Source organism: Coenobita brevimanus, chromosome 94 (assembly GCF_032717465.1).
Source record: "Coenobita brevimanus isolate Jiangsu-jjx chromosome 94, ASM3271746v2, whole genome shotgun sequence".
Lineage (NCBI taxonomy): Eukaryota > Metazoa > Arthropoda > Malacostraca > Decapoda > Coenobitidae > Coenobita > Coenobita brevimanus.
The window spans coordinates 11406352-11420133 of NC_137047.1; the positions used below are offsets into that span (position 1 = coordinate 11406352).

Sequence of the window (13782 nt, forward strand, 5' to 3'; positions counted from 1 at the left end):
GGAGTGAAGGGCGGGGAAGGGTGAGGATGTACTGTAGATGAAGGTGAGATTACTGGCTACCTTCCCATGGTAACCCTCATCCCTAGCATCCTGACCTACTTATTTCCCTCACTCCTCTTGGGTTGAGATAGGTTAGGTTATTTTAGGATAGGTTAGGTTAGGTTAGATTAGCTTAGGTTAGGCTGGGTGAGGCGAGGTGAGGTGATATGATGTAACGTTTGGTTAGGTCAGGTTAGTTTGTTTCAAGGTTAGGGGTAGTTAGAGATAGGATTAGTTTAAGTTAGGTTCGGTGCTGAATAACAATAACAACAACAACAACAACAATAATAATAATCTATCTATCTATCTATTGCCAGACGCCTCAATCCCGTTTGGGGTGGCCACAAACAAATCGCCTCCAAGTCGCCCTGTCCCCCGCCATTTCACTGCCCTGCTCCCAACTCACACCCCCCTCTCTCATATACCTCTCCACCCCATCCCTCCATCTCATCCTTGGCCTCCCCCTCCCTCTTCCCCCCTCCACCTCACTCACATACACTCTCTTCGTCAGTCTTTCGCCCTCCATCCTCTCCACATGGCCAAACCACCTCAGTGTGTTCCTCATAACGCTTCCTATCACATCCACATCCACACCACAACGCTCCTTTATATCCTCATTCGTCAGCCTGTCTCTCCACGTGACTCCACAGGCTCCTCTTAAATAACTCATTTCCACTGCTCTCACTCTTGACTTGTGTCCTTCCAACAATGTCCAAGCTTCACTTCCGTACGTTAGAGTTGGTATCACAATACTGTCATGTAGTAACTTTTTCACTTCCATGCTCACTTCCCTGTTTCTTATCACTGCTTTCAAGGAACCAGCAACCTTTCTTCCCTGCTGTACCCTTTCAAGCACTTCACACTCCAAACCTCCATCCTTACTCATCACACTACCCAAATACTTAAACGTACTCACATTTTCCAATTCCTCACCATCTAACCTTGCTGTACATTCACTAACTTCACCTCTCTCAAAGACCATCACTTTACTCTTCCCTACATTCACCTTTAGGTTCCGTTTCTTACACACTCTCTCAAACTCATCCACCAAGCCTTGCAGCTCCCCTTCGTCTTCACTCAACAACACAGTATCATCTGCAAACAACAGTACAGGGAGTTTCCAAACACTATCCTCTCTCACCAGGGCCACTCCAACATCCACTACCCTACCTTGTACCTCTTTTATTACCCCATCCATGTACAGATTGAACAACCATGGAGACATGACACATCCTTGTTTCAAACCAACTTTCAAAGAGAAAAATTCACTTAGTTCACCATCCACACGCACTGCAGCCTTCGCACCATCGTACATACTCTTCACAGCATTCAACAACTTCCCATCTACTCCATATATTCTTAACACTTTCCACAATCCTTGTCTATCCACCCTGTCATATGCTTTCTCCAAATCCATGAAAGCCGCATACAACTTCTTTCCCTTCTCTAGAAACTTTTCCACTAAAGATCTAAGAATGAATATCTGATCTACACAACCTCTTCCCTTCCTAAAGCCTCCCTGTTCTTCTCCAACTAATTTCTCTGTTCTTTCTCTAACTCTGTCTATAAGTATCCTACCATACACTTTTCCTATTATACTAAGAAGACAAATGCCCCTATGATTACCACACACTTCTTTTTCCCCTTTTCCTTTGTACAAGGGAATAATTATACCTGACTTCCAATCCTCCGGGACTCTACCTTCCTCCCAGGCCAATCTGCACATCTTCCACATCCATTCTACTACTATCTCTCCCCCATGCTTCAGCATTTCACCACACACTCCATCAATTCCTGGGGCTTTCCCCGATTTAACTTTCTTCATTGCTTCCACAACTTCTATCCTACTGATTTCTTCCTGTCTTCTCACCTCCCTCCTTCTCCCAGCCATTCCCCAGCCACTTATACTTGCATTACTTCCATCCTCTATGTTCAACAATTCCTTAAAGTGTTCTCTCCATCTGCTCACTTTTTCTCCCTTCTCCACTAATAATCTACCATTTTTATCTTTCACTCCCCTGCTAACTTCACTTCCACCCTGTCTTACTCTTTTCACTTCTCTCCAGAACATTTTCTTACAGTCCCTCCACTTTGCACTCAAATTCCTTCCAAATTCCTCATCCACTCTCCTCTTACTCTCTCTTACTAATCTTTTCACCTCTCTCTTCCTTTCCACATACAACTCTCTCTTCCGCCTCTCAACTTCTTCCACGCCCCTATTTCTCACCCATTCATTGTATGCTTTCTTCTTTTGTGCCACAGCCTGTTTCACCTCTTCAGTCCACTACGCTGTTCCTTGTACCCCCCTCCGCCTTCTCTTCCTTCCACACACCACATCACATGCTGCACATATTTCTTCTGTAAATATCTTACACACACCTTCCACGTCTCCCATCTGCTCCAATTCATATTTGCCCAATCGTTCCTCCACTTCTCTCTTATACTCTGCCTTTTTCTCATCCTCTTGTAACCTTTCCACTCTCCTTGCAACTACTCCTTCCTCTCGTCTTTCCCTTCTTCTATTCCTCCATCTCACTTGCATCCTAATTCTGGCCACCACCAAGTAGTGGTCAGAAAGTCCACTCCCCCAACCTCTATACACTCTTGCATCCTTTACACATCTTTGCATCCTTTCATCCACACACACATAATCAATCATTGCCTTCCTTTCATTCAGTTCACCACCCACCCTTCTCATCACTCGCCATGTATACCTGTGGATCATTTTATGCCTGAAGAGGGTATTGGCTATCACCAACCCCCTCCCAGCACAAATGTCCACTAACGCACTCCCATTCTCATCTATCTCGGCAGGCACACCCCACTCACCAACTATTCCATCCACCTTCACATTCCCAACTTTACCATTCATATCACCAATCAAAAACACTCTCTCATTCCTTCCAAACTTTTCCATGCACATTTCCACATTTGTCCAGAACTCTTCTCTCACTCTTCTAGCACGATCTTGCGTTGGCGCATACACACACACAATCGCCCACATTTGTATTCCAACTTTCAACTTTACCCACACATAATAATAATAATAATAATAATAATAATAATAATAATAATAATGATACAGAACATAAACAAATATGGTGCTCAATATTAACACAAGGTAACGAAATATGCCAGTGTGTTAAACCGGTATTTCTTTAATTTCTCTTCGCTTTGCGTATGGTATTTTATTCAGGCTAAGACCATGCGATTATGTCTGGCTGAGAGAAATAATAATGGTGCAAGATGGAAGAGTATCTCAGTTTGCCCCTCTGATGCTGTATGCGCCTGGTGGTTTGGTGGTAGAACTCCAGGGCAGGAAGAGTTGTGGCTAACTCTAAAGTCAATCATCACCACCACCGCCATCATCATCATCATCATCATCATCATCATCATCAATCATCATCATCATCATCATCATCATCATCATCATCAATCATCATCATCATCATCATCATCATCATCATCATCATCATTAATCATCATCATCATCATCATCATCATCATCATCATCATCATCACACTGCTATGATGTGGACACAATTCAGGAACAGGAAATACTGAAAAATCACACCCACAAAAGCCAGCCACCAATCATAAAAATTTCTTAGCCATAATAAGCGACCTTTCCATTCATCCATGACTCACGTCTTCACAATACTTCCGTCCAACAATATAACTGGTATAATGAGGAGAATAATGGTGGGAAGGACAAGAGGTGAGCGTTATACTCTAGTTCACTTACTTTGACTTGGCAGCTCAGTGGCGAACTGGGACATACTACGTCTCTTGCGTACTTTTCACAGCACTTCGTGACTTGCGTTTTGCTCTAGTGTTAGTCTCTTGTTACAAGTCAGAATGTGAAACAGGGAGAAGGCATATTTATACCAAGTTGAAATGGAGAGGATAGTTATTTTCCCTTCAAATCCCTTAATGATCGATGGACAATTTAATAATAATAATAATAATAAGTGGAAAAGATAACACATGCCACCAATAGTGTCCCATCAGAAGCGCAGGAGCCCGGGGCAAGGTATTATAGGCAAGAATACACACTCTTCCTTTAGTGGCATCATGTGAACAGTAAACCCTAACGAACCCCTGAATTAATATCTTCCATTGGAGCACCATAACCCACTAGACCACCAGAGATATGTATGGAATAGATTTAGTTCTTTTTTTTTTTCTCTCTCAAGTGACCAAAGTGATGTGATGGTGAAACTGGTTGACGACAAAACACAAGATAGAGCTATTTTTTTTCTTTCATTCTTTTCCCCCTAACGTTTCGGGCTACACATAACTCATCCTTTGTGTTGTGTGAAACGTCTTTGGAAATAAACAGTTGAACACGTGCACTGCGGCGATTTTTTTTTTTTTTTTTTTCTTTTCAATTCTTGGTGCGGGCACACGATGTTATTAAGCTTATGACCTCGCAGCAAGGACTTAGAAACAGTCTTTGTTATGCTTATCATCAGAACACAGACACAGATAAAGTCATAATCTGCTCTCTAACAAACATCCCCAAGACGACCATTAGATCTATTGTTTTAGTTTCCTTTATACCCCTTTGTATTCACCTCTTTGTGACGCTGTTGCCTATTGTATTTCATTTTATTTTAGTCTAGTTTACGTCAGATAATTATTCTATTTAAACAATGAGACAGCACTCTGCATGTTCCCTATACCCTCTCCTTCCTCGTGCCGGTGCTCACGTACTTCGTCAGCCCCAGGAAAACGTCACTTGATAGTGTTAATATTTCCTGGGGCACGCGGCTGAGGTGCTCAGGGTTACGTGTTGGTGCATTTTACTTCCTATAATTGGATGACTCTCTCTTTCTCTCTCTCTCAAGCTGAATAAAATGGTCTGGCAGTTAGTAAGAATAGGGCAACCACAGGACGTGAGCACAGCGTTGGAGATAAAAACCATTTCGGATCATCATCATCATTATTATCACGGGGAGTACGGCGTTGGCAGTCGAGATAAGAAGAGATAAGGGGTTTCATTTACTGATCAGAAAATTGAGTTGATGACGATAACGTGATGCTGGACTTAATCACTTCTTGACCTCTTTACCACCAGAACACAAATGGATGGACAGTTTGATAGACAGATGGATAGACAGAAAGATGGATGGATGGATATATATATTGACAGATGGATAGACAGAGAAAATAGTCATAGCATCGACATACGAGTAAATTAGGCATGTGGAGAGAGAGAGAGAGAGAGAGAGAGAGAGAGAGAGAGAGAGAGAGAGAGAGAGAGAGAGAGAGAGAGAGAGAGAGAGAGAATGGTCATGGCATCGAAAAATGAGTAAATTAGTGGTGCATGTATGTATATGGGTCCTGGAGCATATGACAAGGACGAACTGACGATAAATTTTGGAAAACCTAAATTCGTCTGGTTCAGAATATATATATATATATATATATATATATATATATATATATATATATATATATATATGGAGAGGATGGAGGGTGAAAGACTGACGAAGAGAGTGTATGTGAGTGAGGTGGAGGGGGAAAGAGGGAGGGGGAGGCCGAGGATGAGATGGAGAGATGGGGTGGAGAGGTATATGAGAGAGGGGGGTGTGAGTTGGGAGCAGGGGAGTGAAATGGCGGGGGACAGGGCGACTTGGAGGCGATTTGTTTGTGGCCACCCCAAACGGGATTAAAGCGTCTGGCAATAGATAGATAGATATATATATATATATAAATATATATAAATAAGAGGCCGCTGCATTGAAAAACAGTGAAATATTTCGAAACATAACAAAAAGAGATTGATCGTAATTTGTATAAGACTCACATCCAAGGCCAAAAAATAAATAAATAAAAGGTTAGAAAATTAAAAAAGTTTAGGTTAAAATAAAAAGGAATGACTAACAGGGTGCAACACTGACTCTCTCTCTCTCTCTCTCTCTCTCTCTCTCTCTCTCTCTCTCAACTCCGTATACAGTACTTGCCTATTTTTTTGTGGGTAGTTTACATCAATATTTTTACCTACACTACACCTTCGTTATACAGGTTTAACACAGATAGATAGATATAGATGGACAGACAGACAGACTGACAAACAGATAGACAGATAGATAGATATTGATGGACAGACACCCAGAAAGATAGAAAACTAGATGGACAGAGACACAGATACAAACAGACAGAGACAGAGAGACAGCTGGGGCAGTTGTGAGATACTACGCTACGGATGACAGAGAGATAAACCAGCTTAGGGGAATTTACTGAATGGATTTTGTTATGTCTGGGGAATTACAGATAGATATTAAGGCACGGACGATAGATAGATAGACGGATAGATAGATAGATAGATAGTGGGACAGATAGATAAAAAGATAGATAAACAGACAGGACACTAATGGGATTCTGTTTAATGTGGGTGAATTTGGAAATTATCGTTGAGACGCTACCCAGGTGGGGCGTGGGAAATTTCAAGGTGACATTCCAGCGGAAGTATGTGTGTGTGTGTGTGTGTGTGTGTGTGTGTGAGAGAGAGAGAGAGAGAGAGAGAGAGAGAGAGAGAGAGAGGAGACGTAAATATCAGTTATCTGATGATGATGATTATGTACAGCGACGGTGAATATTTTTTTCCATCTATAATCAGTTTGTTTTCATCTGACGGAGCTGGGCCACCCACAACTTGGAGAGTAATTCGTGGCTGCACGTATAAAATTCGATGAGTTTTGGATATGAAGTAGGAGTGAATCTCCTTGGTTGCTAGTCAGATCAACCCTCCAGTCTGTCAACACCTGGTCACCAATCGAGGCAAAAGAGGTTACGGATCTTTGTCAGGCTAGAATAAACGTGGTATAGTTTGAATTTATTTTGATCAACAATAAAATAAAATAGGTTTGAAAAAGGATTCGAATCTTTCCCTTCACTAGTTCGAAATCCCACATGTGTAAGAACGAAAAATACAATCGGAATCGTTCATCTCTTTATCTCTGGAATATTTCACATCTGTATCCTGTTTTTCTCTTACACTATATCACATCTGTATCCTGTGAACTTTATGTATCTCCCCAACATTGCCTCTGTGTGTGTGCGTGTGTGTGTGTATTTACCTATTTGTATTTACCTATTTGTAGTATACAGGAATTGAGCAATGCACGTGTTGTCGTGTGTGTGTGTGTGTGTGTGTGTGTGTGTGTGTGTGTGTGTGTGTGTGTGTGTGTGTGTGTGTGTGTGAGGTTACATAATCAGGAGTTAAGTAATCAGGTAAAAAATCAGTCTGGTATATCCAATGTGTTATCGGTTGGGTAATATCTTCAGTTCTATATCGGCCTTTTTTTTTTTTTTTTCAGACCAATGCCAGACGATTTTATTCAACTGATAAGAGAGCATTTTATTACTGATGACATTAACTAAGGGTATGGGTTGCTTTCAAAGTGGTATTGTGCTGTAAGCTTCGTGGCACCTTTGTCTTAGTGATTTATTCTGGCCATCACACTTCACCGTTCACTTGTATGTTATTTATCGCAGTTTAATATCGACATACTTTTGCCTCACCAACATACAAGTGGACGATAAGGAGTAAGGTACAAAATAAATAAATAACGAAGCGGTGTTACGATAATTCCATGGCCATTTAGAATATACAGAACGACCCTATACCTCACTTCTCTGGGTCAAAAGTCTCCCCTAAGCTGAATAATATCTTTTGGAAGAGGTCAGAATGGAATAAAAGAGTTGCTGCGTGTGAAGGAGTTGATGAAGACTTGGTGACATGGATGCATCTTCACGTAACGAAACTATGTTGAATTAGTCACTAAGCCTCCCTCCCTCTCTCTCTCTCTCTCTCTCTCTCTCTAAGCTTTTACTTGCTGTCTCCAGCCGATTTCCTTGAGCTTAGATAGATAGATAGATAGATAAATATAGATTGCTAGATACATATATGGACAGATACATAGATAGACAGATATAATGAGGAGGAGGGGTGAATGGAGACTATATATATATATATATATATATATATATATATATATATATATATATATATATATGTGTGTGTGTGTGTGTGTGTGTATGTGTGTGTGTGCGTGTGTGTGTGTGTACCCTCCATTCACCCCTCCTCTTCAGTAAATAAATAAATGAATAATTAAAGAAATGAAAATAAATGTAATAAAATAAATCGCCTCTAAGTTCAACGAAATCGTCTGGTGATGGCAAGAAAAGTACTAAAGGTAATATCCAAGGACTCGAACTCTGTCAGTTGCCCTGTCATGGGTGTGAGCGTGAGAACATATTAATTTTAACATTATTATTGTCTGTCTGCATCTCTTTAGCAGCCGTCTGACATTATTATTATTATTATTACTCTTGTTTTCCTAGAATCATGCACTCTTTGTATCATCATCCGATATTCAGTTCATATATTCTTGACACCGTTTACCTGACCCGACCTTTCTCTCTCTCTCTCTCACGAACTGTTTTATCCAAGTTTCCATTCATTATTCTTGACAACCCTATCGAAAAATCTGTCAAAGAATGGAGAGAAATTTCCTTTTCTTTAATTCAGTCTTGACACCTTAGTCCCGATTTCATTCTGACAATCTTCAAACCCTCATTCCAAATTATATCAACAGTACAGAGCTTCTTTTTTTATGTATTCAGAGCATTTTTATATCAGATCAAGTTACGCTATACAGTTACTAGACTCTCTTCACTTTAACTTGGCCTACAACTGCCATCTCTCAATCTTGAATGCTGAGACGTAACGAAAGATTAACACTAGAATATGATGCTGGTCGCGAAGACGTGCTGTGGAATGCATGTCGAGCCGTAGCGTTGTTTTATTATGTCACTGCGCTACAAAGGACGGAAATTTCCCCTCATTTTACCATCCACATTTTCCTCTCTCTTAATTTTAGTCCCACCCACTTCCCTCTGCTGTCATCCCTCAAATCCTTCATGTCTTTTTTTTTTTTTTTTTTTTTTCCGTCGCTTTGCATTTTCACTTCTTTTACTTCTGACAAAAACGTACTCACCTCTTCTGCGTAAAGTAAGGTAAACAATAGCACTTACTTGAGACTTCTGCGGGATCCTCCACTCGCTATACTTTCCCATGGTTTCTAGTTGCTGACTGTGGTACTTCTAGTTGCTAACGCAGGTCCTCTAGTTGCTAACACTAGTCTCAGGTTGCTTATGGTAGTCTGCAGTTGCTAATGGTAGTACTCTAGTTGCTAAAGTTGGTCCTCTAATTGCTAACGATGGTCCCTGGTTGCTAACGCTGGTCTCTCATCGCTAAAGGCCGTCTGTATTTGCTAATGGTAGTTCTCTAGTTGCTAATGATGGCCTAAAGTTCCTAATGACTGCTAACGGTAGCCTTCCAGTTACTAACTTGGTGTTCTAGTTGCTACCACAGTCTTCATGTCACCAACACTGCTCTCAAATCACTAACGCACGTCTCCAGTCGTTAATTCTGAAAGTCTGATCTCTAGCTGTTTATCCAAGTCACTAACCAAAGTCTCTAGTCCTAAATTCTAGAAGTCAGACCTCTAGCTGCTAATGCTAAGAGTGTTTCAACTAGTACTGAATCCTGTCTCCACTCCACACCGCCCCACACACAGCCATCAAAACACAGGCTAAATCAACGGAAACCCCCGTACGCACTTTACCCTTCCGTTGTCGCTAGAGAAACCCCGGGACTGCCCCTAGCTGGGCAGGAGGCACGTGGTGTCCTGAATGAGGGGTTGTTGCTGATGTTGTTGATGTAGTAATAGTTGTAGTGGTAGTGGTAGTAGAAGAAATGGTATTAGTAGCTGTTGTGGTAGTGCAGGTGGCAGTAGTAGTAATAGTAGTAGTAGTAGTAGTAGTTATTGTTGTTGTACTTAAACCGGTGGACAGGAGGCTAACACTGCCCTTTCCTACAGTCCACCATCCAACTATCGAGGGACAAGGAGTGAGATGAGGGACGTTTGCATAACCGAACAGAGGATCGGCACTGTTATATCAATGTCACCACGTGCAGGCGTCCCTCTCCAGCACCGGAGCTGTCCTTAGTTGGGGAATACACAACTGGGGAATTGACGGGGAGGAGATGGGGTTTTAAAGGGCGGGAATATCGTCTACGGGGCTCAGACTAGCTCTCTTACCTCCGTCTCGTCGATAAAGGCAGGGTTGACTTGTGCCATGGTGCTGTGTGTGGTGAAGTCGTGCTCGTGGCTCTATCTTGCTCGTTGGTGTTATCACACAGTCTGGACGCTATTTCTTTGTCTAATCACCTTGCTGGTCTGAAAATAGTTTTAACAGAGTGGTAATAATAATAATAATAATAATAATAACAATCATCATCATCATCATCAATAATAATAAAAATAAACTTAATTTAATGGTCATTTCATTCAAGCATTGAAAACTAACAGAGGCTTGAATAATTAGCTGTTGTTGCTGTTGTTATTGTTGTGCTACCCAAGTCTGTCTGATTGGGCGGACCCAACAACAGCAGGCAAGCAACTGCCCTGCAGGGCCATCTCATGCGAGTGACAGTGCCTCGCCAGGGCGAGGCGCGGGGATTGTTGTGGAAATTTGGTTTCTGGGTGGATGCAGCATTTGTATCTTTCTACCCAGTTAACAGAGGCGCCATAGTGGGCTCCACGTCACCCCGCCATTTGGTTATATTGTTACCACCGAGCGCTGTAAATGGCTTCGTGAGTTACAGGAAACCATTTGGCTTGTCACTCAGTGTAGAGGCACTTATAGGTGAAAGAAGAGTAAGAAACAGATATTGGGAGAAATAAAAAGAGAGAAGGACAGACACAGAAAAAGAATGCTAAACACGAAGTAGGCAGCACTACATGAAGTGAATAATGAGTATTGTATGTATGCCATCTCCTGTTCCCGTTAATATACATACTTTTACATTTTTTGTTTCCGAGAAAAAAAAATGCCATAAAATAAGCAAAATTATAAACATTAAGGGGTGTATCAGGAGGGTTGTTTTTTCATTATTTATTTATTTTCAATATTACAACTCAAAATTCTCTTGCAGGTTTCCTATAACATTTCAGTACCAACACAGTTTGCATAAATAGCATGCAATATAGACTTCAGCCATAGGAAGAAATAAATCAGTAAGAAAGAGGTGAATAGAGAGTCTCCATGGACCACGAGTATATATATCTTAGCAGCAATATTGTGACCCAGACTGACGCAAATAAAAGCTGAAATAATAGAAATAATAATAATAATAATAATAATAATAATAATAAAATAAAATAAAATAAACACGGATACACTTACAAATGGATTTACACATGTAAACACACACACACACACACACACACACACACACACACACACACATACACACACACACACACACACACACACACACACACTCACACAAATCCATCTTTCCATCATCCAGTCCTTTTTTGCCCCATACGGAACGCAGGGATCCGGGGCTATAGGAAGGTGACCAACCTCTCCCTACCTTGAGCGACATAGTGAGGGCAATGAAACCCAACCCTTCCTTGGACTTAAACCCTCATGAAACACATCTGTCTGGAGCGCCCTAATCCACTAGACCACCAGGTGCTCATTTGTTGCTTTCTTGGTTACCTGGTACGACCCAAAGCAGTGGATGGCTTTCTAGGTTAAAGGAATGCACTTATCTCTTCACTCAGTGTAGAGTTACCTGAAATACTGCATCAGGTGAGTGGATAGTGAGTTGCGTTCCGGTAATAAGATGACAAAAAAGAATAAAGACTCCAATAAATTGTGAATGATAAAGCCTTGTAAATTATTAAGGAAGACAAACGAGAGAGAGAGAGAGAGAGAGAGAGAGAGAGAGAGAGCGGACTATTTAGGGTACACTTTCATTAACTGCGCGACACTTACGTTTAAATCTATATCCAGGTGATTTTCGATTTTATTCAGCTTAGAAACGACTGATTTAATCTAGGGGCTTTAGAACGTTCTCCAGCAATCCCTTCACTACGAGGGGTCACTTCTGAGCTGAATAAAATCGTCTGGCGATAGTTGGAATAATATACTAAGGGCGTCATGGTACTGAAGGGATAGAACGAGACACATTCTCTTTATATATATCTGTTTATCTATCTATATCTACCTATCAAATCTACCTATCTATATCCACCTCTCTCTCTCTCTCTCTCTCTCACGGGACTGGCCACTACCACACCTTGCACGGCTATTACGTCGTCGGTGCAGCAACTTCGGCGATTCTTACTTGTGAATCAGGAATGAGTCTCCTTGGTTACTATCCACAATTTTGATTCACCTGATGAACTGGGTCACTCTTGTGACTTGAATACTAAGGTCCGTCCTCCCGTAGGGTAAGGAAGCTCCCTAACACCTCTTCCTAAGCGAGTTATTTTGCTTATCACACCTTGCCGTCCTCTTATGTGATACTTAAATAATTCTAATTCCACCATACTCTGCATGAATAACGTACAAAACATTATTAGCCAGCCATATCCAAAAATAAATCGGTAAGGAATAGGTGTCAGGGAGAATAAGAGCCTAAGTTGTGGTTGCATGAAATTCCATGAGCTTTGGCTACACTGGTGCGAGGAAATGAGTCTCCTTGGTTTCTAGTCGGCCTGTTTTATCTGACGAAAGTGGGCTACTCCGACAACTTGTGGTTATAAAAAATTCGATTAACCTTTTAATTATGGACGGCGGACAGCAAGAGAAGGGCAGAGTCATCCTGCAGTCCACCGGGTTCACGTTCAAGTTAACCACCACAACCACAACACCACCACAACCACCACCACAGCCACCACCACCACAACCACCACCACAGCAACACCACCAACGACAACAACGAAACACGCCTTCAACCACACTATAATATTTTCTTTTTTAATTATTGCTATCACCTCCTCCGATAAGATGAGTCTGGGTAACCGTCTCTCCAGTGACAAGATTTTTTTTGCTGACGTTATTAACCCTTTTTGCCTTGAGACGATTTTGTTCAGCTTGTTCTTCCTGCCACATGACGATTTTGTTCAGCTTGTTGTTCTTGCCACATGACGATTTTGTTCAGCTTGTTCTTCCTGCCACATGATGATTTTGTTTACCTTGTTCTTCCTGGCACATGACGGTTTTGTTCAGCTTGTTCTTCCTGGCACATGACGGTTTTGTTCAGCTTGTTCTTCCCGCCACATAACGATTTTGTTCAGATTGTTCTTCCTGCCACATGACGGTTTTGTTCAGCTCAGGATAAATTTGGAACTAAAAGCGGTTAGATACGGCCTTCGTCACCCCCTCACTACCCAGCTGAATAAAATCGTCTGGCAGCTGCAAGAGTGACCTCTAAAGATAACGCCCTCGGAGTGATGGGGTACGGTACTTGAGGGAAACAATATCTCAGGCGATTAGATTGACAGAGAGAGAGAGAGAGAGAGAGAGAGAGAGAGAGTATTTTTCTTTCCCCTCCCTTACCACACGATTATATTCACAAGGGAGGGGTTTCCGGCGATGAACGCAACAATCTCCACACTCCTCGTTAACCCCTCCAGTACCGTGACGCCCATTGTACCCTCATACTCGTACTACCGTCAGACTGATATAAAAACAGGCCAAACTGCCGACAGTGATGGCATTACGCAAGTCTGGTATCGGGGATTATTCAGGGGCACAGTTACATTCGGCTTCACCTTCAGCTATACTACAGAATCTGTGTGTATGTGTGTGTGTGTGTGTGTAATGACACTGAGCTAGTATGTATGTTTGTATGTACTGTATGTATGTAAT

The 13782-nt window shown here is 41.6% G+C and overlaps 1 protein-coding gene across 1 annotated transcript in view; it reads right to left on the bottom strand.

Annotated features, from left to right (window-relative positions):
- Nucleotides 1-10203, bottom strand: part of LOC145412947 (solute carrier family 23 member 2) — a 43605-nt gene extending 33402 nt beyond the window's left edge. Inside the window, exon 1 of the mRNA XM_080282763.1 lies at nucleotides 10155-10203. Coding sequence (XP_080138889.1) covers nucleotides 10155-10193 — 39 coding nt within the window. The 5' untranslated portion in view covers nucleotides 10194-10203. The remainder of the gene's footprint in view (nucleotides 1-10154) is intronic.
- Between the last annotated feature and the right edge of the window lie 3579 nt (nucleotides 10204-13782).